Genomic DNA, 26525 nt, shown 5'->3' with positions numbered 1-26525 from the left:
ATGGACTGGACTGCATTTTTATATAGCGCTTTCACAGACCTATGGCCACCAAAGCGTTTTACATAGCCTCACATTCACCCATTCACTCACTCATTCATACACCGAAGCGCATTTGTGAGTTCAGGCACTGATGTTGGACGAGAAGGCCTGGCTCTCAGTCTCCGCTCTTATTCATCCCAAAGCTGTTCATGGGGTTGAGGTCAGGACTCTGTGCAGGACAGTCAAGTTCCTCCACACCAAACTCGCTCTTCCATGTCTTTATGGACCTTGATTTGTGCACTGATGCGCAGTCTTGTTGGAACAGGAACATCCCCAAACCGTTCCCACAAGTTTGGGAGCATGAATTTGTCCAAAATGTCTTGGTATGCTGAAGTATAAGAATTCCTTTAACTGGAACTAAGGGGCCAAGCCCTGTAAAACAACCCCACACCATAATCCCCGCTCCACCAAACTTTACACTTGGCACAATGCAGTCAGGCAAGTGCCGTTCTCCTGGCAACTGCCAAACCCAGACTCGTCCATCGGATTGCCAGACAGAGAAGCGCGATTCGTCACTCCAGAGAACACGTCTCCACTGCTCAAGAGTCCAGTGGCGGCGTGCTTTACACCACTTTCACAAATGTTCGTAGAAGCGTCTGCATGCCTAGGTGCTTGATTTTATACAACTGTGGTCATGGAAGTGATTGAAACACTTGAATTCAATGATTTGGAGGGGTGTCCCAATACTTTTGGGAATATACACTCACCTAAAGGATTATTAGGAACACCATACTAATACTGTGTTTGACGCCCTTTCGCCTTCAGAACTGCCTTAATTCTACGTGGCATTGATTCAACAAGGTGCTGAAAGCATTCTTTAGAAATGTTGGCCCATATTGATAGGATAGCATCTTGCAGTTGATGGAGATTTGTGGGATGCACATCCAGGGCACGAAGCTCCCGTTCCACCACATCCCAAAGATGCTCTATTGGGTTGAGATCTGGTGACTGTGGGGGCCATTTTAGTACAGTGAACTCATTGTCATGTTCAAGAAACCAATTTGAAATGATTCGAGCTTTGTGACATGGTGCATTATCCTGCTGGAAGTAGCCATCAGAGGATGGGTACATGGTGGTCATAAAGGGATGGACATGGTCAGAAACAATGCTCAGGTAGGCCGTGGCATTTAAACGATGCCCAATTGGCACTAAGGGGCCTAAAGTGTGCCAAGAAAACATCCCCCACACCATTACACCACCACCACCAGCCTGCACAGTGGTAACAAGGCATGATGGATCCATGTTCTCATTCTGTTTACGCCAAATTCTGACTCTACCATCTGAATGTCTCAACAGAAATCGAGACTTCGCTTTCTTTCCCATTCTGACATTCAGTTTGGAGTTCAGGAGATTGTCTTGACCAGGACCACACCCCTAAATGCATTGAAGCAACTGCCATGTGATTGGTTGATTAGATAATTGCATTAATGAGAAATTGAACAGGTGTTCCTAATAATCCTTTAGGTGAGTGTAGTGTATCTATGGGTTTAACTGTCAGTCAGATGTGAGTTGGGGTTCATAACTATAGTAACAGTAGACTCCTGGTAGTCTGGCTATCACCAGATCAAGCTCAATCTTTTAAGACTGAACATTGGTCTGGGGAGTCTGCTCTGTATTTTCTACTGCACAAGAGGCGTGATCAACAGGCATAGTGCAAATGACTCTGTACGCAATTGGATAGTCCTTCAACCAATCAGACCAACGATCCGGGTGATTGGTTCCCGCAAATTTGTAAAGGAAGCAGGATTGGTATATGTACAGGTTTCCAGCCTGAGCTGCAGGGCGAAATCAAATCGCCTGCACATCAGGCTGGGTTTACCCATTCTAGACTCCTGGTACAGTGTTTCAGAATCAAACAATCATTGTAAAAAGAACAACTTTTGTTATGTTGTGATCACAAGAAAATTAAGTTGTGATCACAAGAAAACAAGAAAGAAAAAAATAATTAAGGCTTCCGTATCTAACATATGTAACAAGGACACTGAAAAATGAAAAACTGAAAAAGTGTTGCCAGATCTTTCAATAACTTGAAAGTAAAACATTAAGTAACTACATTAGTTAACGTGAAGTAACAATAAAAACATATCAATATTAATCTCAGTTAATGTTAATTTCAGCATTTACTAATACAATATTAAAATCTAAAGTTTTATCTGTTAATATTATTTAATGGACCTTAGCTGACAAGACCTAAAAATGAACAGTTGTATTTTTATTAACTAACATTAACAAAGATTACTAAATACTGTAACAAATGTAGTACTCATTAATAGTTAATATTAGGTAATGCATTAACTAATGGGGCGTTATTGTAAAGGTATACCATAACGATTGTAAAGAAAATGTGCTTAGTTGTCATTAAAATGAATGTCACAATGTGACAAAACATCTTAATGGTTCTTAAGTAGGTTTAATTTTCAAAAACATTGCTAGTATGCCATTGCTTCAAATTCAAAGATGTCGATGTTTTTGTAGTGTTCTGTGACATGCGGCTCTGGGAAACAGATGCGAGATGTAGTGTGTGTGGGCTCAGACGGAGCTTCTCTGGAAGACTATGCATGCGGGACTCAACCAAAGCCACCCGGGACACAGGACTGTGAGATGCCCGTCTGCAGGAGCCCCATTGGCTGGCATATAGGAGACTGGGGCCTGGTGAGCAATAATCCACTCCGTAAATGCTCAATATGTACGATTGTTGGATTCAAATATCCAAAAACCACTAGAACACTGTTATTTATTTTGTTGACTTGTGTACTTACATTATCCCAGATGTTTCCAATAATGTTTAAATCCAGAGAAATACGCAATTTTAACCAGTACACGGGCCGTGTCATTGCGTCGCCTATCCTTGCGTTACCCTCGATTTCCGGTTATATTTAGCAGAAACCATGGAAAAAAGCAAAGACACTTTAATATATTATATGTTATATTTTACAAGGGAACAACTGTTTGGATATATTCATCGACAGAAAACTAATTGTTATACAGCTCAACACAGTTAGTCTTATTGTTTGAATCGCTTGTTTTCTTGATTTTCCCGAGTACCGTGTTTTTACTGTGCCTCAGAGAAAAACACAATTTTGTCAAGTGGCTAACATAACATAATCAGACACAGCTTTATTTTTAGTAACAGTAATGCAGCATTATCTCTGTCATACAATATGTTAAAATGAATTGCATGCCATTTAGCAATACAAGTCAATTTATTAATATGATATTTTAATATCGACCTAGCTTTACTGCAGTGTGCAACAAGTGTCTCATAGCAGCCGCCGAGCGAACGCACAGATAAACGTTATAACACCATTTTCAACATACAAATGTAAATGATAAAACAGCGATGCGTTACTCCTCATACACTTGACCGGAAGAATCTGAAGAGGCGTCTGCGACATAATAAAAGCTCCACTGCTCTCGAGCCGTGTGTCGCGCTCGTCTATCATTAGCAATCGCTCCTGCGGCCTCGTTCCACTCCCACAGCACTCGGCCCTGCTCTGCTTCATACCACAGTAACGTTAATAATCTCATCCATGAATATTATTTCTGCCCGAGTCCCGTCGGATTCTTTTCCACCGGCTGTGATGTGAAGACAACAACTCCCATTATTCCGCGCTCAATCTCGGCGTCATCAAACTCTCCCTTTGTTTTGAATAGGCGGCCTTTAGCGGTGAAAAACTACATATTGTGCCTTTAAGTAAAGACAAACCTTTGGAAATGCATGCACCCTCCCTCTTAATTATATATGGCATAACCTTACCTGCTCTCTTTCTCTCTCAAGTGCTCTAAGAGCTGTGGCTCGGGGCTGCGGGAACGGCAGGTGATCTGTTCAGACAGACAGAGAAACCTGTACAGGGTAGAGGAGTGCCAGGCCAAACCCAAACCTCCCACCGTTGAAAGCTGCAACGCTCAGCCTTGTTACAGGCCTCAGGGTACACAACACCTCTCCATATCCCATATGCGCCTCAGCACATTCATTTTAGGCCTTTTATATGCTCCCAAGATCTCCACTCATGGTAACAGACACATATTTACTTAACTATCTAAATGGGGACATAGTGATATTTAACTCACTTCTGGGTACATAAGTAGGTAAATTACTGCATAACCATCTAACATGATGCATGATGCATGACTGACTTATTTAGAGTTTTATGTTTCTTACAGAATTATTTCTGAAAGATCATGTGACACTGACACTGGAGTTAATGGTGCTGAAAATGTAGCTTTGCATCACAGGAGTAAATTACATTTTAAAATATATTAAAATAGATAGCAGTTATTTTAAATTGTAATATCATTTCACAATATTACTGTTTTTACTATATTTTTGATCAAATAAATGCAGCAAAAGAGACTTCTTTCAAAATCATTAAAAAATCGTATTCATTCCTAACTTTTGACAACTAGTGTAGAGATGTACAGAACTCTAAAGTGATTAAATGGGTTTGATCCAGATTATTTATTAAGTCTCTCTCTCTCTCTCTCTCTCTCTCTCTCTCTCTCTCTCTCTCTCTCTCTCTCTCTCTCTCATATACTGGTATGAACAGAGGTGCCCAGCATGCAGGACCCGACAGGTTATGATAACACCATTCAGGGCTTCCTGCCGTATGTCCTTGAGGATCCCTCACTAGGTTTGTTTCTGTAATAGTTTTCATCTTTCCATCCATACACAACAGGCTTTTTTTCTCATTGTAAGGCTGATCTTGATCTGGGGCTGTAGAAAACTTCTCAAAAATGCTCTTGAGAAAAGGCTTAAACTTTGACCTAAGTGTCAAAAAATTCTTAGTTAAAAGTAGGACTTGTTTAAGAGTAGGAGCTATTTATAAAGAAGCTAAAAGCAACTTTCACCAAAGTCTAAGACTGACTCTTAGGTCTTAGACTCCTGGGAACTTGCTCCAGGGAACAACTCCAGGGAAGCTTGCAATCCTCATAAAAGCTTGCTTGCCTTTGCTGCACGGTTTGAAGATCAGTTGGAAAGTCAATGAACTGCCATACAGTAGAGGTCAAAAGTGTTGACCAGCCTTGGAAAATTGATGTTCACACTTTATAAAATATTTTATAAATATGTGTTAAAGATTTTGTAAGCAGATTGTGCAGACATCATTTTTGGCTAGGATGTCATACAAAGAAATTATGAACACATGCAAAAAAACAATTAAATGTTAATAATCTCAATAGGTTTTCCCGCCATCACAATTACTACAAAGTATAAACTTTTCTTCTGTCCATTTGACAAATCTGATCAAATTTGTTTAGGATCCTGTAATAAGGTGTTTAAAAGATGACATTCAAGTGACCCATACATTTTATCAGACACTTTCTGTTTTTATGAAGAAGCTCTTTGTCTGCAGGAAACATTTAATAAGGTCCTTGTTAATTTTTATTATCTAACACAACAGAAACTCATCAAAACAATCCAGTCCACAGTCCTCATGGCACAACTCTCACCCTTCACTGTAGCCAGACTCAATATGGCTGCTGTCCTGATGGAAGCACCCCAGCCAGTGGACCTCAGCGCCAAGGCTGTCCCCAGGACCAAGGCCTAGCATCCTGCACATGGAGCAGGTACACACGGACTTGGATGAGTTTATTACAGACACTAACTGAGAAACATTTATATGTCTGAAACAAAACAATCTGCTGGTTTCTCAATATAATCCAAATCCTATACAATGCAATATTTGTGGCACAATGCTTATTGTCCTACATGGAATAATGCGACTTCAGTATCTTACAACTATGTGTTTGACCAGAAATGTAATGCAAATGCATATCAACACTTCTTTCAGGTACGGCTGTTGTCATGATGGTGTGACCATTGCCCAAGGCCCCAACAAGGAGGGCTGTCCAGATTCCTGGCCACACTGGTCTCCAGCAGTGAGTATTCCATTTGCTGATATCAAATTTGTCTGGAATGATCCAGAACAGTGTTCCAGCTGCTGTTCCTGTCCAGTTTTTGCCTGTTCCATTTTGTTTCCATTGTATTAAGAAGCTCCTTCAGTTTTCATGACAGTAAGCATTATGTGTCCTCAATAGTCAGTGGTGGATGATGGTAGAGGTAACATATTCGGCTTGGCTCTCACAGAGTGCAATCATAACTCACTTGCCTGCTCTTTGTGAAATCAACTCAAACTCAAACTTTATTTATAAAGCACTTTCAAAACCACAAGGTAAACCAAAGTGCTGTTTATAGCAAAGGAAACAATTACACAAAACATTACATAAAAGACTAAACTAAAAACAACCAGCCAAATCAGCATACCCAACATAAAACTTATTTAAATGTTAATAAATGTCTTAAGATGTCTTTTAAAAACATCAACTGGGTCAGCAGATTCAGTTGTAAGGTCCTCAATTGTCTCCAATGGTGTGGCTGAAAGTTGTCTGTGCATTCTGTCTTTTCAAAGAAATTTCAAAGTAATTTTATTCCCATTAAACTTTGATCTGATCACAACCTCAAATTTAGGTTGGAATGCTAATTGATTTTTGGCCATTTATTACACGGTTCTGTGGAATATTTGATTCTGATTGGTTAATCGCGCCATCTAGCGGTATGTTATTCTCAGACAAGACTAGTTCTGATCACCCTGCCGGGGTTTATTCTGAGATAACAACTGGCTGGATGTGCATTATCCCTTACTTACTGTATATAACCATTTATTTAGACATTTGATTATTCTATTTAACTCTTGACGTAACGTAATCTACTAAAGTTAATAATTTCAGAGTAAGTCACAATAAGTCACTACAGAATCGCGCTGAGCCTTTTGCAACATTTCTTTAAATACTCAGACAAAGACAAAACAAAACGTCCTCCAAATGGGGGAATTAATTAATTAACATTTATCAAGGTCCCAGACCTGGGTAGATTACACCTTACTGGGTACAGAAGGTAATTAACATGATAGACCTTGGAAAAGGGCTTATCCTTCACAGTAAGCAAAGTAGCTCTAATCTTCTAAAACCTTGAGTACCATTTGGTTTACTAATATTGGGATAAGACCATTGTACCAGTTGCACTGAGACACTTCAAATGATACCAAACATGTATAGTGCTTTATGGTAATTGTTCACATTAACCATATAGATTTTTGGGTGAGTTTCAGTTGATCAGGGTAATCTCAGTATGTGGAGAAAAGAGAGGGGGTAAGAGAGATTGAAGGGAAAGAAATGCAGATAAGACAATACTGAGGTGTTATCTACTCAGTGTGATTGTGTCTCGGCTGAGAATGCTAATTTTGCTAGAGAGAGTTAAAATGTTAATTTCCAGAAAAGTCCTTTGTTTTCTCAGAGAGTAGACCTCTCCGAGTCCAGACAGCTCAGCACCGGCATTACACAATCTTCAATGGCAACCCGTTTCACAGTCTAGGAGCTGCAACAGAAAAAACACCATTGCATATCAGACAAAATCAAGGAACAGTAAAAGAGAACAGGTCTGGTGAATAAACAGACTTTAGAGGTTTATAAAAAAAACTAATTTCACAAAATAACAAATGCTGTAAAATATATGAACTAAATGACACACAATCCTGTTTCTGATATACACATTTTTATGACGTTGTTATCCCAGCATTCTCCAGACAATAGTAAGGTGCATCCATGCCTATTAGGGCTGTACTCAACCAAAGAAAATCTTGGTCGACTGAAGTCCTGAAGTTTTCGACTAAAAATCGACTAAAAATTACGTTACCGCAAAACTGATTACCGGTAAATGAACGCGACAAAACGAATGAAATGAAGGCGGCAAAAAATCGACCAATCAGAATTTTGGTCGAGCCAGAACGTATCGACCAAATAATCGACTAATCGACTGGGAGAATACAGCCCTAATGCCTATGTTTCCCAACATCTCTCTCCCAGTGAGAGACACATTCAACACAAGACTCATGGGTTGGACTCTGTGGAGAGTTGGAGCCTGAGCAATGTACTGAGGACATTGACAATAGGGGCCCAGTGAATCAGAGTCACTACACACTTCAAGGCAGGTTTGTTGGAAGTAAATTCTGCAGGAAGGCGGCCTTTCAGAAGCAGGATTGGAAACCCCTGCTCCAGATCATCATATTGCATCGAAAGTTCATGGCTAAACCTTTTTCAGAATATCCCCTGCAGGACCATACAGGAAGTGGTCCCAATGAGCTGCCATCAGGAAACCATCAAGGTGTAAATTCAGTGGAGAAATGCAAAACTGTACACTCTCCCATTTGGAGTGAAACTAAATAATATACCACCGAACTACTGAGATCAAACCCCCAGAGAACACTTTGGAGGCAGTGCAGCAAGGGAACATGACCTCCCAGATGGACATGGCCCATGAGCAGGGTGATGACATACGTCTTTGGAAGAGAAGTTGGCTGGCAGACAGTGGCTTTAAAGAAAGCAAGCAGCTTGACTGTATGCCAAACAGATCAGCACCAAACCAAAAAACCTACCCCTTAAGATGATCTCTAATATGTTCTCACCACATTATTTTTGACCCTTCAAGTTCATGAAAAGATTGGCCTACTGATTTTCAATGTCCAACAGTCTGTGAGTGAGCTTAGTTTTTCATCAGACTTTTCACCTCCTACTTAAGTTCCTTGAGGTCTTGCCCTCCCTGACTGTAATTATTTTTGTTGGTACATATAGGTCATGTTGACTTGACAGTCTTGCTCTTAGATTGCAGAGTGTAGAGTTTCTAAGATCTAAGAGCTTTCTTTGTTTATTAAAGATTATTTTGGGAAAGTTAATTGGCACTACTTTATGGATCTATTGCTTGGAAACCACTTTTGTTGAACTGTGAGTTACTTTTGTTACCGGGTTACATTGATTATTCAGACTTTATGATATGCTGTTTACATTTGAAATTTGGACACATACCCTCTGAAATATATTCCCTAATGTCTTGCCCTGTCTTTGTCTGTCTGTTTCTTTTGTTTCTTGTATTTTATCTACAAAGTCAGATACCATACCATCTGCAACCACAGACTGCCATACATCCACCTACGGTTGCTGCTATGATGGTGTGACAGCAGCTGGTGGTACTCATGGGGAGGGGTGCTTGAACACCCCCACCAATAGTAAGTCACAATATAGACAAAGTGATCATCTCTCTTTCATTTTTTAAATTTAATTAATTAAAAAAACTATACAAGGGCAGATTAGAACCAAGAACCTTAGAACAAAAATTCTACCACCAGACTTTTAGGACACACGAACATTAAATGAGGATCTATGTATTTTTTCAATTTTCAAAGGCTCTCGGTACTAACAATATATTGGGTTACAATAGATGTAAGGATAAAACTATCACATTAAACATGAGTTCTATGTCGATAAATTAAAGTCAATGTACTATTGATACCCCCCCCCCCCCCCACACACACACACACACTCCTGTCCCACCCACTTTTTAAAACAAAGTTACGCCAGTGGTTGAAGTCAAGACCAGCTCAGTTGAGTTTGAGGCAAGATCAAGACCAGAAGAAGGGAAAGTCCGAAAGGACCAAGACCAACCCCATGAAAATATGAGCAAGACCAAGACATTGAAATACTCAAAGCCAAGGAACTCTTCTGGTCTTGGTCTTGACTTGGAATTGAATGACCTGGTTGGACCTCAACTCTGGTGTTTGAGAAAGTTACTGACCTATCAAACTTTTTAGAACAGATTATTGTCATATTGCATATGTCTTTTACCCCTCTGCCCCTCAGCACAGCGTTCTCTGTCTTGTGACCTACCCCATATGGTTGGGCCATGCGATCAGTGGACGTCCCGTTACTACTATAACCGCTCTGCCTCACAATGCATGCACTTCTGGTATGGTGGCTGCCATGGCAACAGCAACAACTTCGCCACGGAGGAGGAATGCCAGAAGATGTGCCTGAGATCGGAGCTAAGCCAGCGGGACCAGGCGCATGTCTTGCAGCACAGTGGACGTCGCTTCCCTACACGTATCAATCTCAGTTCTAGCGGTGCGACCCATGGGCACCGGGCTCACCGACTGGCCCACAGTGCCATGCAGCAGAGCAGCCCAGCTGCCAGGTAAGATTATCCAACTAGCCCTGGATCACTCTACTCCTCTCCCAGGCCCAATCCCAAGCCCCTGCAAGTTCTCTTTTGCTGTCTTCCCTTCACGCCCTGCTGAAGAGCCAAGAGAGGAGTCCGCAGGACATGCACAGAGACTTACATAGGCGTGTTAAATGCATATGCTTTTTTAGTGAGCATTGCTTCACTAACAGCAGTTCAGCATATGTACACACAGGATCCAAAATTAACTTCAATCTGCCAGTGGTGAGTGAGAATATCGTAAATATTCTTGATGGTCATGAAGCTGTATTTTTAATAAAAAAATAGACTTGTCCTCAATTGTATCACACGCACCATCATATACAAGCTAGATTGGTCTATCTGTAAAAAGGCATATTTTTTTATTTGGTGGCTTAATGTGAGGAATATTCCATATATGTGGCATCATTTGCAGTAGTGGCGATAAAGAAAAACTTGAAGCATCCTAGATAAATGTATGACAATTAAACTTCAATATTTGTATGTCTTTGATTGGAATCACTCAACAACCAGCGAGTATTATACTATCATTCATAAAGTTCGACTTTAACCAGGTGTGATGTTAAGTTCCTAAAAAGTTACTGGCCAACTAGAAAGTTTTTGTTACCAGAGTTAATTTTGGACCCTATGTACACACTCATAACATTATCTAAAACACATTTGTCTGGCAATTCTAATGCAGTGTAATGCCATTTGATGTATTATGACTTGCCTCACGCTTCTTAATCATACTAATCTACTGCATCAACATGCACTCTCCCTATAGAAGTTGACAGCCCTCACTGTGATGTGTTGGACAATGCTGTGCTTTCGGGACTGGTTTATTTGCCCTGACTCAGACTGTTAACCTCCTTTCTCTGATGCTTTTAGTTTTGTTTAGTTACTTTTAGTTTACCTCCCCTTCCCATCCCCAGGTCTGTGTGTGGTATATGATTTCATTAGTGTGATTAATAAAATCTGCTGTGGGGTCCCAGTCATCCTTGACTATCTCTCTGTGTCTCTCCCAAATCCTGCCCTTACAAATTTGCTGTATGTTGATACAAGTAGACTGTAAATGTGTGAAACAGAATGTTGTAGAGTAGAACACCTCACCTTTAAGGCCCTGATATACTCACAATGGAGTTATTTTTGGTTCTTTGCTTAGGGGTAAAAAGAAGCTTGAAATACCTACTGCACACTTTCCTCTCAAAATAACAAAATAAATATAAGCAAAAATGATATTGGTGAGAAAACAGCAGTTAGGAAAGCATCTGATCATAGCGATGTGGATTTGTTTGCACCAGCTCTCAGAGGTGTAAAGTCCAGGTTCAGAAAGTAAAAGTCCTCCTCAGTATTTTGTTCCAATCACCTGGATTTGCTATTTCAGACAGGAGAGAGAACTAATTAGTGAAATCAGCTGACTGAGTTCAAGGGTGAAATAAACATATGGCAGGACTTCTACTCTTTGGCCCCTGGATTTCCCACCTCTGCCAGCTCTGCAATACAGATCTCCAGTAAAGTCACATCATGTTTATTACAGGGCACTTTATATAATAGACTGTTTTAAAGCAGCAGCTTTACAGTATTAAACATGAAAAATCAGTGTTGTTTTAAATTAGTATTACCACTTACGTTTCTACTATAAAACAGCTCTCCATTGTGCTCATGTTTTTACTTGCATCTGACCTTGACGAACTGAACAGAAGAAATTAACTGGAGAAGATTTACACCTCAAAGAAGGCGGAGTCTCAGAGCCACACCCACCTATTATGTGTTTACCAGCCAGAGCGAACTTTTCCAGTGAGTTCCCATTGGCAAGCTGTTCTGAACTCCTGAAACAAACTCAAAACGAACTTCATTTTGGCCTGATTTTGTTCAAAATTATGTCATACAAGTTGCAAGTATATCGGGGCCTTTATGCTTGCTGTGATTTCGCCAAGTGTTCATGGATCAACATCCTTGTTGGTCCTGGAACAAAATTCCAATCAACCAATCAGATTTAGGGGTGACATTGGGGCCTGATCAACTTGCTCATCAAGCAAATAATTTCCTCTAAATGTTCCAGGGCCAACAATACATGTTGAACTGTTGACTGCATTTTATTTATTTCCCCATCCTAATGCTAACATCAAGTCCTAAATATAATAAAGCATCAAGTAATAAAGTAAATTTCTTCCATGTTACAAGTAATTCTAGTCATCATGTTTACGTCTCTAAAGAGCACTTCCGCAAGGAATTCCGCAAGATTTAGGGGCCATTTACACTGTTTTCAACTAAAAACTGATTTTTTTTTAATGAATTTTGCCCATTTATTTACATAACAATGGTGTTTTGGGGGCCTGAAAACGCAAACTTTTGAAACGTGTTTCAAAGGGCAAGTTTTTGAAAATTATACCATTATCGTCTCCATGTAAACTACAAAAAACGTGAATTATTGAAAACAGTGACTTCATGCATATATGTATTATGTGTTCATTCTATAGACGTTTAGTGTTTATTTACAAAGTGACATTGCCAACTACTGGCCTGGCAGCAGAATACAGCGTTTTTAATAGTTTTTGCAGATCTGTGTGAACGGGGTGAATGGTTAACTTTTAGGTTTTGATCCTTTCCGTCTGTATAGGTTCTCCAGCCTCTTCCTGTGGTCTTGTTTGATTGAATTGTCAGCATGTTTGGTTGGTGTTGTTCTTTTGGGATCCTGTATTCCAGCTGTAGCCCGGTCAAGGCTGATCTTTATGCTTGCTGTGGTGACTGCAACAAATGCTTTGCTGTTCCCAATAGTACAGCATAAAGTCATATGTTCTCTTCTCTTTGTTTGTTTGTTTGTTTCTTTGTTTCTTTCTTTTTTTCTGCATGTCTATCTGTCTCTACCCCATCCCTTCTGTCTCTGTTCCCTCCATTCTCTGTTTCTGTACCTATGTCTATTTCCTCTTGCTCTCTGTACTCATTTACTTCAGTTGGACAGCTGTAGGTGTGAGTATAGACAAGACGGATCCCTCCACGGTGGAGGGGCTGGTTGGTCAGCAGGTAGTATTGCCCTGCAGGGTGACCCCACGGCCCTCCTCCACTGTTGTTGTCGAGTGGAGACGCGACGGTGTCCTAGTTGACCTCGCCAGGTGAGTACCTGCATCATTTGATATTTAAGCAGCTTATAAACACTTTATCACTATAAAAAAATTAAATAACCTGATAAACATGAAAGTATTGTGCAATCCATGAAGAATGATCTCAACCATCTTGGTTAAGAAATATGAGTTCCACACCCACAGCTTCCATAACCCTGAGACAGAAGATCCAGAGGAACCACACTCGGGTCGGCCAAAATGAACCTATTAGCAAGAGACGGGCCCCGTCCTGGCAAACACTCTCTAGAACTCCCAGGAGCAGCGCAATCAGGGGAAATGCATACAGATGCAGTCTTGGCCACATCTGCACCATGGCATCCAGCCCCAGCAAAGCTGCATGCAATAGAGAGAGAACCGTAGCGGACAGTGTGTTGTTTCTGGCAATGCGAATACATCCACTTCCTTCCATCCACAAATCTTTTCCATATGAGATCCATCACTTTGGGGTGGAGTCTCCACTCCTTGGGCCTCAGCCCCTGCCTCAACAGGATGTCTGCTCCCTGATTTCGGTGCCCAGGGATATGTGCTTCTCTCTGGGAGATCCTCTCACAGGAGGATCTGGTGTGCCAGTTTGTGGAAAGTGGAAAGGACCGCAGCCCCCTGATGATTTATGTTGGCGACCACCGATGTATTGTCTGTCTAGACAAGAGAGATATGAAAGGAAGTTTTTCAGTGCCAGAAAAACAGCCATCATCTCCAGGCAGTTTATGTGCCAGGAGAGATGATGACCCCTCCACAGACCTAGAATCGAGCGACCCTCTAGGATTACCCCCCAGCATGTAAGAGAAGCATCTGTCATAAGCATTTTGTGACGACAATGTGCTTCCAGCACAGGACCCTGGGACAAGAACCAGAGCTTCTTCCATATAATCAAGGTTATCAAGGTAATTGTGCAAAACAGGTTTCCCCTCTGGGAAAACCCCCCATCTTGAGCCACCACTGTAAGGGTCTCATGTACAGCAGGCCAAAAGGTATCACGACGGACACTGCTGCCTTCTAACCCAACAATCTTTGGAACTGCTTGACAGTGCGTGACTGGCCTAGCTTTAACTCGGTCATGGCTCCCAGGATTGAATGATACGAGCAGGACACAGATGTGCCTGCATCATCATCGAATCCCATAGTACGCTTAGGAAGGTGGTTCTCTGTGCTGGAGATAGAACACTCTTCTTGCCGTTCAGCCTTAACCCCAACTCTTTCATGTAAGCGAGAACGACGCCAAGCCACCATGTGCTCTGAGTGAGCTAATATCAACCAATCGTCAATATAGTTTTGCACACAAAAGCCCCGGAGTCGCAGACAAGCCAGTGCAGCATCCCCACATTTTGTGAAAGTATGGGGTGACCATGCTTGGTCAAAAGGAAGAACCCAAAACTGGTATGCTTCGCCCCCGAAAGCAAACCTGAGGAACTTCCTGTGTTGTGGAAGGATGGATACATGGAAGTATGCATCCTTGAGATCTATCGTGACAAACCAGTCCTCAGACCTGATTTGAGTCACGATTTGCTTCAAAGTCAACATTCTTGAACTTGAGCTTTTTGACTCAGTCCTCAGCGTTGACTCAGATGGCACAGATCTAGAATGGGACACAACCCCCTTTCCTTCTTTGGAACGATGAAGTACCAGCTTTAAAACCCAGATTCTTTCTCGGGTAGAGAAATAAGTTCTATGGCATCCTAGCCCAAGAGAGTCTTCACCTCTTGTTCCATAACCAGAGCCTGCTCAGGGCCCTCCATAGTGGGCAGGACCCCATTGAAATGGAGTGAATGAGAGCCAAATTGAACCTCCTCAGAGGTTATGAGTCCCCTAGTGCCACTACGTTTCCGGACAGACACTGGGATACCGTGTAAGCCTTCCCTACCAAATCTGAAGTTATTCTGACCTGCTTGGATGGAAGGCTCAGGGCCTTAAGGGACAATGCCGTATCAGGGGAGAGATAGCTCGTAAGCTTCTGCTTCACCTTACCTGTGTTCTTTCAACCCCAGGATATAAGAAAAGTTTGAAACCTGGGGGCCGAAGACATGGGATGAGAATGGTTTTCTCCATGATCTCGACACGTCTGTGTGGAGGTCGAGAAAAAACGTCAGGCCCAGACAAATGTCCTGCCTCTCGGCATGCCAAACAATGCTGAGTCTGGCCACGGCACGAGTGACAACCTCTACCAACTCCTCATAAATAGGAGATTGAGGTGACGAGTCCTCTAAATCTCCTGGCTCGATACTCAGCACATCAACCTCGGAGAAGGAAGATAGCTGAAGCACCGGGCCCTCACTCTGGGTGGCAGAAACAGCAGAGCTGCTTCCAAACCTAGAGAGAGAATGCTGGACCTCATGGGTGAAGGCAGAGAAAAGGCAGAGCCCGTCTCTAACCCCTCTACGAGGTCCATCTGCAAACCCCATGATCTCAACGCCGCTGTGCCTCAGCAGAAGCGGGAGCCCCCTCGAGAGCTAACTGTGCATGCGCCATTCCCAAACAAACTACACATCGTGTGTATACCTGCCGATTAGAGGTCTACACGGGTTCAAAAACCCGAAGACACCCATAATGTTCTACACAGAACCAACCTGGGAAGACACAGACCCGACTGGACCCAATTTTCGCATATTCCACACTAAATTGCTATTAACCAGTAAACCAAATAAACCAGTTGTTAACTGGTCAACAAAAGCAGTGCTGACTGACTCTGATCACGGCCGGGTGTTCTCCAAGTCCGATGAACTCAGGTATTCCACACAATCTTAAACAGACCCGGGACCCGAAGTAATAGATTGGGACCCGACCTGGACCAGCTGACCATTTAAAATATAGACCCGAACCCGTACAGGTCCCAGGGTCGGATCCCGGGTCCTCGGGTCTCGGTTGCTCCGTGTAGATTCATGCCATTGGACACGTGCTCCAAGACGCAATCATATAGAGGCGTTCATAGTTTCGAAAATTCAGACACAGCGTGAGTTCTCTTTAAAGGGAACATGTAATGCACATATGATCGAATATGAGAGTAGGATTATAATTTTTACATAAACAAAACTTTCAGAATCTGCAATCAGATTGGATACATTCGGATTGAAGACTGTAGCTCAACTACACACTTAACGTAGTAGCTTGCTTAAAACTGTGCATTGACAATTTAGGCATCAGCAGCAGTCAGATGGCTCTCTGTTGGTGGGTCCCATCACATTGCAGGACTCTGGATGGTTTCTGTGTGTGGCCACAAAAGACCGTGAGAGAGATCACCGCTACATTTACCTGTCTGTCTCAGGTTAGCTCTATCCTATCTGTTTATTTACTTACTAATCATTTATACTTCATTTGATGCTTGCAACCGTCACTATAACTATTAATCGCAGGGTTCATGATTTAAACAAACCCTTAAACTATTAAACATTAATGGTGAGAGTGCTATTACTTTTTCTTAGCTTTTTTCTTACTGGATAACATTTTACCTGGTGTCTGATAATATAATAGATCAGGGATGGGCAACTTCGGTCCTGGAGGGCCACTGTCCTACAGAGTTTAGCTCCAACCCTGAAAAAAATCACCTGCCTGTAATTTTCTAGTAATCCTGAGGACCTTGATTAGCTTGTTCAGGTGTGTTTGATTAGGGTTGAAGCTAAACTCTGTAGGACAGTGGCCCTCCAGGATCGAAGTTGCCCATCCCTGTAATAGATAATAACATCTTTTGACTTGGGCCATTGAGACCCACCTAGCAACCACCCAAAATACAACAACACCTTACACAAGGAATATTTTCTTTCATTACCAAATACAGGAACATCCCAGAATGGTGCAGGAATATCAGAGGTGGATTCTTCACAATCATTCACATCACATTCATCTTCCAGGTACAAGACATCAATCTTTAAAGGGGTGGTTGAATATGATTTCACTTTTTTAACTTTAGTTAGTGTGTAATGTTGCTGTTTGAGCATAAACAACATCTGCAAAGTTACAACGCTCAAAGTTCAAAGCAAAGGGAGATATTTGCTTTTAAAGAAATTGCTTTTTAAACACTACAACAAACGGCTGGTAGAGACTACACAACATTCCTCCCGGGTTAGTGACATCACTAACCCTAAAATTTACATAAACCCCGCCCCCTGAACACGATTTATAGATTATCAAGACAGAATATGCTAATCAATGACTAGAAGATAACTACACATAAGCTACATAAATTCATCAACTAACCATTCAGAAATGTTGTCTACATGTTGTCACTTCTTCTTGAGTATCTCCATCAAGAACATAAAAGGCTAAAAGTTTTTGAAATGTTCAGTGCATGTCTGTGTGAGGTAAAAGGACACGAGCTGTTGAAGCTCCGCCCACTGTGCCGGGAGCAGCAGCTCATTTGCATTTAAAGGAACAGACACAAAAACAGAGCGTTTTTGCTCACCCCACCATTTTAACATGCTAAATAAAAATATCTGTGGGGTATTTTGAGTTAAAACTTCACATACACACTCTGGGGACATCAAAGACTTATTTTACATCTTGTGAAAAGGGCATTATACCACCCCTTTAAATTACACACTGTTGGTGCAATTATGCAGCACATATTCTCAATCATACTTGCATTACTCATCATGGCCCTTGTTTTTTTTTTCAGGTTCAACATTGACCATTCGTCACTGGTTGAGGCTCGAGCAGGTCAGACAGCCAAACTGCAGTGCGCAGTGCTGCCGGTCTCTGCCATGCATGCGGTCACCATTCACTGGAGCAGAGCTGGACAGCCACTCAACTCACTCAGGTATCTTCATCTTCATTTCTGTTCAAAGCCTTCTAAAGCAGCATCCTTCCCTCCTTATGGAACCTTATAAGTGAATCACATGGAACGCTAAAATTATGCAGCTGCTCTCTGTGTCATACAAATAGCAAAGTGCACAGGAGACTCTGTTCATAATCGACTCTAATAGATTCCGCTGTTATTATTAGCTTAAAAACTACAAAGAACACCCAAATATTTAAAAAATAACAACAACAACAACACTGCAATAATTTGCATTTCAATTAATGCCATTAATATAGTGTTAAGAGTTTTTGTTAATACCTTTAATTATTTTATTGATTAATTGAATTTATTGAATTAATGAATTGAATTTATATTTTCTGTTTTCTTTTCAATTTAAGTAACATTTTTAGTAATTTTGTGGTGTTGTCATTTTTATAAATTTTTTATTCAAACTCTGGTTTTTATTTAGTTTTAGTTAACTTTACTAGTTTACTTAATGTTTTAAAGGGGTGGTTGAATATGATTTCACTTTTTAAACTTTAGTTAGTGTGTAATGTTGCTGTTTGAGCATAAACAACATCTGCAAAGTTACAACGCTCAAAGTTCAAAGCAAAGGGAGATATTTGCTCTTAAAGAAAGTGCTTTTTAAGGACTACAACAAACGGCTGGTAGAGACTACACAAGCTTCCTCCTGGGTTAGTGACATCACTAACCCTAAAATTTACATAAACCCGCCCCCCGGGAACATGATTTATAAATTATCATGACAGAATATGCTAATCAATGACTAGAAGATAACTACACATAAGCTACATAAATTCACAAACTAACCATTCAGAAATGTTGTCTACATGTTGTCACTTCTTCTTGAGTCTCTCCATCTTTCTGACTCCGGTTTAAACATAAAAAGGCTAAAAGTTTTTGAAATTTCCAGTGCATGTCTGTGTGAGCTCTTAAAGTTCCACCCCCTGTGCCGGGAGCAGCAGCTCATTTGCATTTAAAGGAACAGACACAAAAACGGTGCGTTTTTGCTCACCCTCAAAATTGACAACTTTAACATGCTATATAAAAATATCTGTGGGGTATTTTGAGCTAAAACTTCACATACACACTCTGGGGATATCAAAGACTTATTTTACATCTTGTGAAAAGGGCATTATACCAGCCCTTTAATTATTTAATTATCAACTTGATATCAACTATTGATATCAACTATCAATGAGAAATGTTGCCTTAGCATCTAGCTAAAATAAAGTAAGTTCACATTTTTTATTTTGGATTTTATTTCAGTTAATGTTAATAAAAATGTTTTTTATGGGTTTAGTTTTAGTTAAAGAAAATAACCCTGACAATTTGTGGTATTCAAGGAAATGCATTAACTTTTTTCACTGCAGTGCATTCTGGGATTTCCTTCTCTGTGGTCACTTATTTTTCTGTGACATCTAATGAGACGCTGAGTGTTGTCTCCTAATACAGGCATTCTCAACACTCTGATGGCACGTTATTGATTAACCAGCTGACGTCAGATGATTCAGGGGTTTATACCTGCACAGTCACGGACACCCAGAAGTTTGAAGAACGTCAAATCCAGCTCAAGGTTTTTGGTGTGTTTTATATTCTCTATTTTTTGTGTATTTGAATAATAGGCACCATATTAGGGCTGCATGATTTGGAGGAAAATCTAATTGCAATTTTGATTTAGAATATGATTTAAAAAAAAAAGGTTTGTTGTGATTGTTTGCTGGGCCAGAATTGTATGGTTTTATGTCAACTTGGCTATAAAATAATAATAATTATTATCATTAAAAACATATTTTTGTTATTATTACATAATGTTAATATTGTTATTATTTATGTTATTATTATCATTACTTTTAGTATTTAAGAAAACTAATATAAATTATTTTATTTTATAAAATAAAATATCTTAATTTCTTCATTTTCAAACATTAAACCATTAAACTTTTATTTTGAGGGAAAACCTTCTTAAAGCTTCTCTTTTGTTGATAAGTGCTTCTCATTACAAGTATGTAATGTTTGGTGCATTTTTTTGTTCCCAAATGCACATTAAATCGACTGTGACTCAAAAGCATTTACTGTGAAACGAGACGCTGAAAACATTGGCGGATCATGAGCTGCTTGTGTGTAAATGAAGTGCTGCGCTTCACTCTGAAACACGCAGCGCATATATTTATTCAGTTAGATCGCAACCTCTTCGATATAATAAACGCACTTATACGTATCAAGAGTTTGGTACTATCAATGACGCAGCCCTTCAACATACTCTCAGTTTCCGGTCTCTGCAGTGAGCTTGTAATGTTTTCCTGATTCTTTAGGGGATCTCAGGATCACTAAAGCCCCCACAGACACCGATGTGCCGCAGGGCAGCACTGCTCAACTGCCCTGTGTAGTAACAGGAGAAAATGTGAAGGTTGGCTGGTCAAGGTCAGTTCAGAGAACACGGTTTGTAATTAAGTGTGAATAAAGCCTACATTGTACATCTAACATGACAGTGCCTCATCTCTCTGGACAGGAATGGTGTGCCAGTGCGACCCGACGGACTTCGTGTGCACGTGTCGGCAGACGGGACGCTCATACTAAATAATGTCCAGTCAATGGATGAGGGGATGTACACCTGCAATGCTTACACTGGGACGTACTCCGTCAGTGCAGCGGCTGAAGTACGACTGGCCAAAACCCCTCAACAAGGTCTGTGAAGTGAGGAGAACGAGAGATGACAAAAGCCGCGCTTCCATTACAGATTTGCGCAATACTTTTGCGATATTTTCTAAATGTCGATAAAAAACTACTGCGATGTTATGCAATGAAACGTAATTTTTTCCTCTCGCGATAAGTCATTCCAAAAATTATGACAACGGATGTTGGTCGGTTTATGTATATCTCAGCCGCCGCACTAGCCATTATTAATGGAAAGAGACGTAGGTGTGTTATCCAAGCTTCAATGTCAAGGAAAGACCCGTATAATTGTGAGCGGCACATATGAGGAGTTTCTCCCTCATTTCTGCTTCAAGGTCTTGATAAATTGGGGCATTTCTTTGAGGTTTAGAATCCAGTATTCCAGTAAAATTTTTGTCTTTTATGAGTTTAATAAAGAACTCGTCGTCCGTCCAAACACACCGCACCATCTTTAAAGAATGATCAACTGTTACGTACGTCAGGTGACCTGTAAATGTTTTCATTGCAGTTTTGCAAAATATTCCTTTTTCGAATTGCCTGAAAAACCCCCTCATGTGAGCGTAAAAACTTTTTTGCAATACATGGGAGTTTTTGTGTTACTGACGTGTTTCCATTGGGCGTATTTTCAATTCGCAATTTCAATTTCGCAATTTGAAGGGTAATGTAAACGCGGCTAAAGAAAAGCTGCTCTGCAAGTCTTCCACATTTGCAGAGTTGCCATAATAAACAGTTGCTATGCGGACATCCTCGTCTTATGATCACGCATTTTAATTTGTTAGATTTTGTGTCTCACTCTCTCTGTAGACTTGGACGGGAATCAGGGCTTGCCAGCGGACTGTGTGGATCAGCCTGAGTTGGCGAACTGTAAGCTGATAGTGTACGCGCGACTGTGCTCCAACCAGTATTACTCCAGTTTCTGCTGCTCCAGCTGTGCCACATACGCCAGGGACAAAGACATACCTAGGCAAATCAGATAGGTCATGTGCAATGAATCCAGCAGCCTCATTGGCTCACCTCATGATTTAACATCAGCATCACCGGCTCAGATCAACACTGACCTCAGATCTGCAGCTAGTGTCAGACTGAACTTCACTAAGTCAAACTGATGCATCCAGTATTCCAGCCTCATTCAGATCAGAGTTTATTTATCTTTGTAATATACAGTATCTCTGTGTCCATTTTATTGTGTAACTGTTTTTTTTTTTTTAAGAATAAATGAATGTTCAGGATTATTAACACTGTAAACACAGAGATATCAGTCTCTGGAGTTATAGTGGATTAGAATATACTAGCAGTTGGAAGAAAACTGATAACATACAACTTTGATAGGAAATCCTTTCATATACTTTAAATGTGTAGATTGTAGAGATGCACCGAAATTTAGGCAACCTAAAATATTTAGATGAAAATTAGTTTTAAACATGTCAGCTGTGAGAACACTGTGCTGTTTTCTGTTGATCCTTGAACAAAATTTCTCCAAACATTATTTGTTGCCTGTCTCCCATCCAATAATCACAGTAAGCTCTGTGCTATGTTACTTGTGATATGAGACAAAGTCTGATCTTTCAAATTCTGTCAAATTTATCATGAAATTCAAACAATAAATGTGGTTTTGGTGCTCTTAAATGTGGCGTGACAGATCGCTGTAGCGCCTCAGTTGAACCAATCATCTCTTCCTCTTTACTACTAGTTACAGCACCAAATAAATATGAATAAAGGAGTGTTGAAAGATACAGTCCAACTTTAATCATGTCTCATGTAATCACTCAATTAGTGTTTCAAACGCAGAAAGACAACAATAAAACAGCTTGTAAACATTATGTCACGGAACGTCACATTTACCTCAGAAAAGCCATTCAATGGCCATCAAATCAATAGTCACTTAGTAAAAAATAAAGAATAAATCAATTAATTAATAAAGAATTAAAAATAATTCTAGATATATTTACTATATTAAATATTCTCTTCTTTATATTTTATATTCTGTATATTTGTACTTAATCTGATATATTTTCATTACAGCCACCATTTAAATGTTTATATTTTAACAACGAATTGGAGTAGGCTATAAACATTAATTATATCAATAATAAAGTTTATATAAAACTGCCATGACAAAACTGCAATTTAAATGTTTATATACAACTCAGTTTATATGTGAGTGTTAATTGTTCAACAAATTTGATTGATTTTTGTCAAATTTGATTAATTGACTAATAGACAAATTTGAATTTTGGTTTTAAAACTTCAACTTCAATTTCAGTGTTTCGGTAAAAAATAATTTCGATGCATCTCTAGTTTGATTTTTGTAAGTAAAGATTAATTGATTTTTGTAAGGAAAAGATTAATTGATTTTTGTAAGGAAAATGTGAGTTTAAATTTCTGTTTAAATATTAATGCCAAAAATGTCAATTAAGTGATCATGACACATAAACCAGTAGGCCTAAAAACCAAAGAAGGGTGATTTTCATTGAACACTTGTCCTGATTGGGCTGTATGGCTTTGTGCTGCTCACAAACTATGAGAACATGAAATATTGAGTTTATCGTGAGTGACACAGATGAAAATCCCTGCGTTTCTCATGTCTATCATGAAGGATGTCTCGACAGAAAGCTGGGATTGGTTGGGTTTCCTGTGCAGCTGTTCTCATTACATCCGTCGATAGCTCATTTACTTGTTTGTTTTGATCATTTTGCTATTTAATACCCATGATAACTCTGTTGAATGAAGAAATAAACATTTAGACATTGTAAATACAAAATGTTTGTGGACATGATTATATGTAGATACAGTATGATACTCGCACTGAAAAAAATATTTTGCCAAGACCCTGTAAGACCCGTGGTTGTAAAATTACATCACTTTTAGCTCTTCCAAAAACACACCTGCATTTTTTTTTTTTTTTTTGAAAGACCACCTTTACATAGCCAATGGGTCCTATAGTTTAGCCTCGCAATGCCATTGGATAGTAAATGTGTATATAGGTCATGACACAAGGCCATGAACTCATACAACCTGCAAATTTTCCTGGAAGTGCATCTCCTTGTTTCATTGGACTGGATATCTCAACATTGAAGTAAGTAAAACCCCAGAAATATATATATATATACAGTGCTATGCAGAAGTTTAGACACCCATGCTAAAGTTGACTAAAAAGAGGAATAAAAAATCATCTTTTGGAAATTGAACTTAATGCCTTAATTTAAAAAATTAGGAAAAATCCAACCTTTAAGGACACCAATTTTCTTTGTGAATGAATAATGTATTGTAAATAAATAAATGTTCTTCCTTAAAATACAGGGTGCATAAGTTTGGACACCCCTATGTTAAATTCCCATAGAGACAGGCAGATTTATATTTTTAAGTATTTTTTTTTATTTTTTGTTTAGGATACTATGCATCCTGATAAAGTTCCCTTGGCCTTTGGAATTAAAATAGCCCCACATCATCACATAGCCTTCACCACACCTAGAGATTGGCATGGGGTACTTTCCATAAGATCATCTCTCAATGCAAATCAAACTAGCTATTAGGCTAACTGAAATAAAACCATGCCAATCTCTAGGTATGGTGAAGGCTATGTGATGATGTGGGGCTATTTTAATTACAGCGTGTATGATGTTATTGCTGCTGTCCAAAATGGAGAGAGGGATGTTGAAATGGAATCGGACACCAGTGATTCGAGTGATGAGGAGAGAAAAGTGAGTCATTCAGAGAGAAATACCCGAAGAGCACAACTATGTGGATGAGATGATGATTCCTTTCAGTGGCTTTAAAGGATTAGTTCACCTCAAAATGAACATTTCTCTAATAAAAATGATAATTTACTCACCCCAATGCCATCCAAGTTGAAATAAAGTTCACCAGATAAGACCCCATTCCTCAGCTGGGATCGTGCAGAGCCCTTTGAAACGGCATTGATTTGGACTTCAACATTCTGGTTGCCATTGAACTCCATTGTTTAGAGAAAAATCCTGAAATGTTTTCCTCAAAAAACTTAATTTCTTTTCCACTGAAGAAAGAAAGACATGGACATCTTGGATGGCATTGGGGTGAGTAAATTATCAGGAAATGTTCATTTTGAGGTGAACTAATCCTTTAAGCAGTATATGCGAGGCAAACCTCCCCCATGAGGCTTCAAATTGTGGGTAAGACCTGGAATCTCTGGCATGCTCTGTGACTGTGATGTGTACCAAGGTAGTGTTGATGGAAAAAGAGCCGAATCTGAACATCTCAGGTGATGTTGTGATGAAGCTTGCCTCCACACTTCCAGAAGATCAGAACTACAAGGTCTACGCCGACAACTTCTTCACCTGTGTCCCATTAGTAGTTCGGCTCCTTGATCGTGGAATTCATTTTGTGGGAACGGTCAGGCAAGTGCGCTTACCCAACTGTAACCTTGAAGATGAGAAGATCTTGAAGAAAAAGGGGAGAGGAAGCTTTGACATCAGAGTAGAGGCAAACCACAACATCTGTGCTGTCAAATGGTATGACAACAGGGCCAAGACCTTACATTGTGGGTGCATACAACAAATACATGGGCAGTGTGGGTTTGTTGGACTCATTTGCAGCCAAATACAAGTTGCGCCGCTGGTACATTTACATCTTCTGGCACACCATTATCCTTGCTGGGATCAACGCCTGGCTCCTCTACAAACGGGACTGCAAAGCTCTCAATATTCCCAAGAAAAAGAGGCTGAACAGGAGGCTGTTTCAGGGGCAACTAGCATCCTCTCTCGTCCTGGTAAGAATCCACTTCTGCTCTTCACCACATTTAATATTTTACTAATTATACAGTTTTTAATGTATGTTTGACATCGCAATTGATTCTTTTCTAATCTAATTCAGACAAACACAGCCATTACCACACCAAGGAGAGGGCGGCCATCTTCAGCCAGTAGGAGCCCCTTGACGTCCATAACACCTCAGAAACCTGTGACCGCTCAGAGAAAACCGTCCTTAGGTAATGGGGGTCCACCAAGCCAAGAGGTCATGTGAACCACCAATGGATGGGCGTAGGGACATGGTCGCACATTTCCCAGTGAAGACAATGAGAGGACGCTGCAGACACTGCACAACAGGATATTCGAATACGCTCTGCAGGAAGTGCAATCTCCGTCTCTGCTTTTCAGAGGAAAGGAACTGCTTTTGGGACTACCATTGCAAGTGAACACTGGACACTGTTTCTTTGACAGTTTTCAATCTGTTTTGTATTTAATATTTATATTTTATGTTTATTTTGAATACGTTCTAATTTATAAAAATATGACTGTTGGGTGATTATTATTATTGTTCATGATATTTACTGTTATGGTGCTATGTAAGCAATCCACACTTCAAATGAGCCCTTAGTTGTTCTGTATATTTGTTGACAGTGTGAGTGCAAATATACAGAATTTGTTGACAATTTGTACACTGTATTTGTTGACAGTGTGAGTGCAAATGCTGAAATTCTGCTCCCAAATAGGCCCAACGTTGCAATATTACAACATTTCCTTAAAAACTTAATAAAACATAATTAAAAAAAAAAAAAAATCCTTCATGGTTTGCATCAGAGGCCTCCTACAAAAATATCTGACAGCTGGAATTTTTTTTTTCTTTATTTTCTATATTTGGGTCTTACAGGGTTAAGCATGATGTACTGTTTATTTAAACTGCAAAGCTAAATCATGACTTAGAACTGTGGATGTGAAGAGAGAGTGAAGACTTGTGTTCATCATCTTCAGCATAGGATCCTGCTGTGTTTTCTCTCAGCTTTCTCTCATTCCTAGAGAATGATTCTTCGTGATGATCAGAGTCTATGTCACGGGCTGGACAACGAAGGAGCAAGCAAATGATCATAAGATTGTATTTATGAGTTAAACACACATGAACGGCATCATAAAGTCATAAATACCAGTGGGAAGATCTGGAT

The 26525-nt window shown here is 40.0% G+C and overlaps 1 protein-coding gene across 3 annotated transcripts in view; it reads left to right on the top strand.

Moving 5' to 3' along the window:
- The window catches only part of paplna (papilin a, proteoglycan-like sulfated glycoprotein), a 58321-nt gene extending 34949 nt beyond the window's left edge, over positions 1-23372 (top strand). For all 3 annotated transcript variants that reach the window (XM_079853228.1, XM_079853229.1, XM_079853230.1), the window contains 15 exons: positions 2515-2691; positions 3818-3968; positions 4587-4670; positions 5439-5604; positions 5829-5916; positions 8975-9095; positions 9727-10057; positions 13018-13176; positions 16317-16444; positions 16955-17027; positions 17792-17932; positions 19391-19518; positions 20251-20359; positions 20448-20623; positions 21416-23372. In XM_079853228.1, coding sequence (XP_079709354.1) covers positions 2515-2691; positions 3818-3968; positions 4587-4670; positions 5439-5604; positions 5829-5916; positions 8975-9095; positions 9727-10057; positions 13018-13176; positions 16317-16444; positions 16955-17027; positions 17792-17932; positions 19391-19518; positions 20251-20359; positions 20448-20623; positions 21416-21588 — 2205 coding nt within the window. In that variant the 3' untranslated portion in view covers positions 21589-23372. The remainder of the gene's footprint in view (positions 1-2514; positions 2692-3817; positions 3969-4586; positions 4671-5438; positions 5605-5828; positions 5917-8974; positions 9096-9726; positions 10058-13017; positions 13177-16316; positions 16445-16954; positions 17028-17791; positions 17933-19390; positions 19519-20250; positions 20360-20447; positions 20624-21415) is intronic.
- The last annotated feature ends 3153 nt before the right edge of the window (positions 23373-26525 follow it).

The sequence above is a fragment of the Squalius cephalus genome, assembly GCF_949319135.1.
Source record: "Squalius cephalus genome assembly, chromosome: 20".
Lineage (NCBI taxonomy): Eukaryota > Metazoa > Chordata > Actinopteri > Cypriniformes > Leuciscidae > Squalius > Squalius cephalus.
Note: the sequence above shows the minus strand (reverse complement) of the source record. Positions and strands in the feature narration are given on the sequence as shown.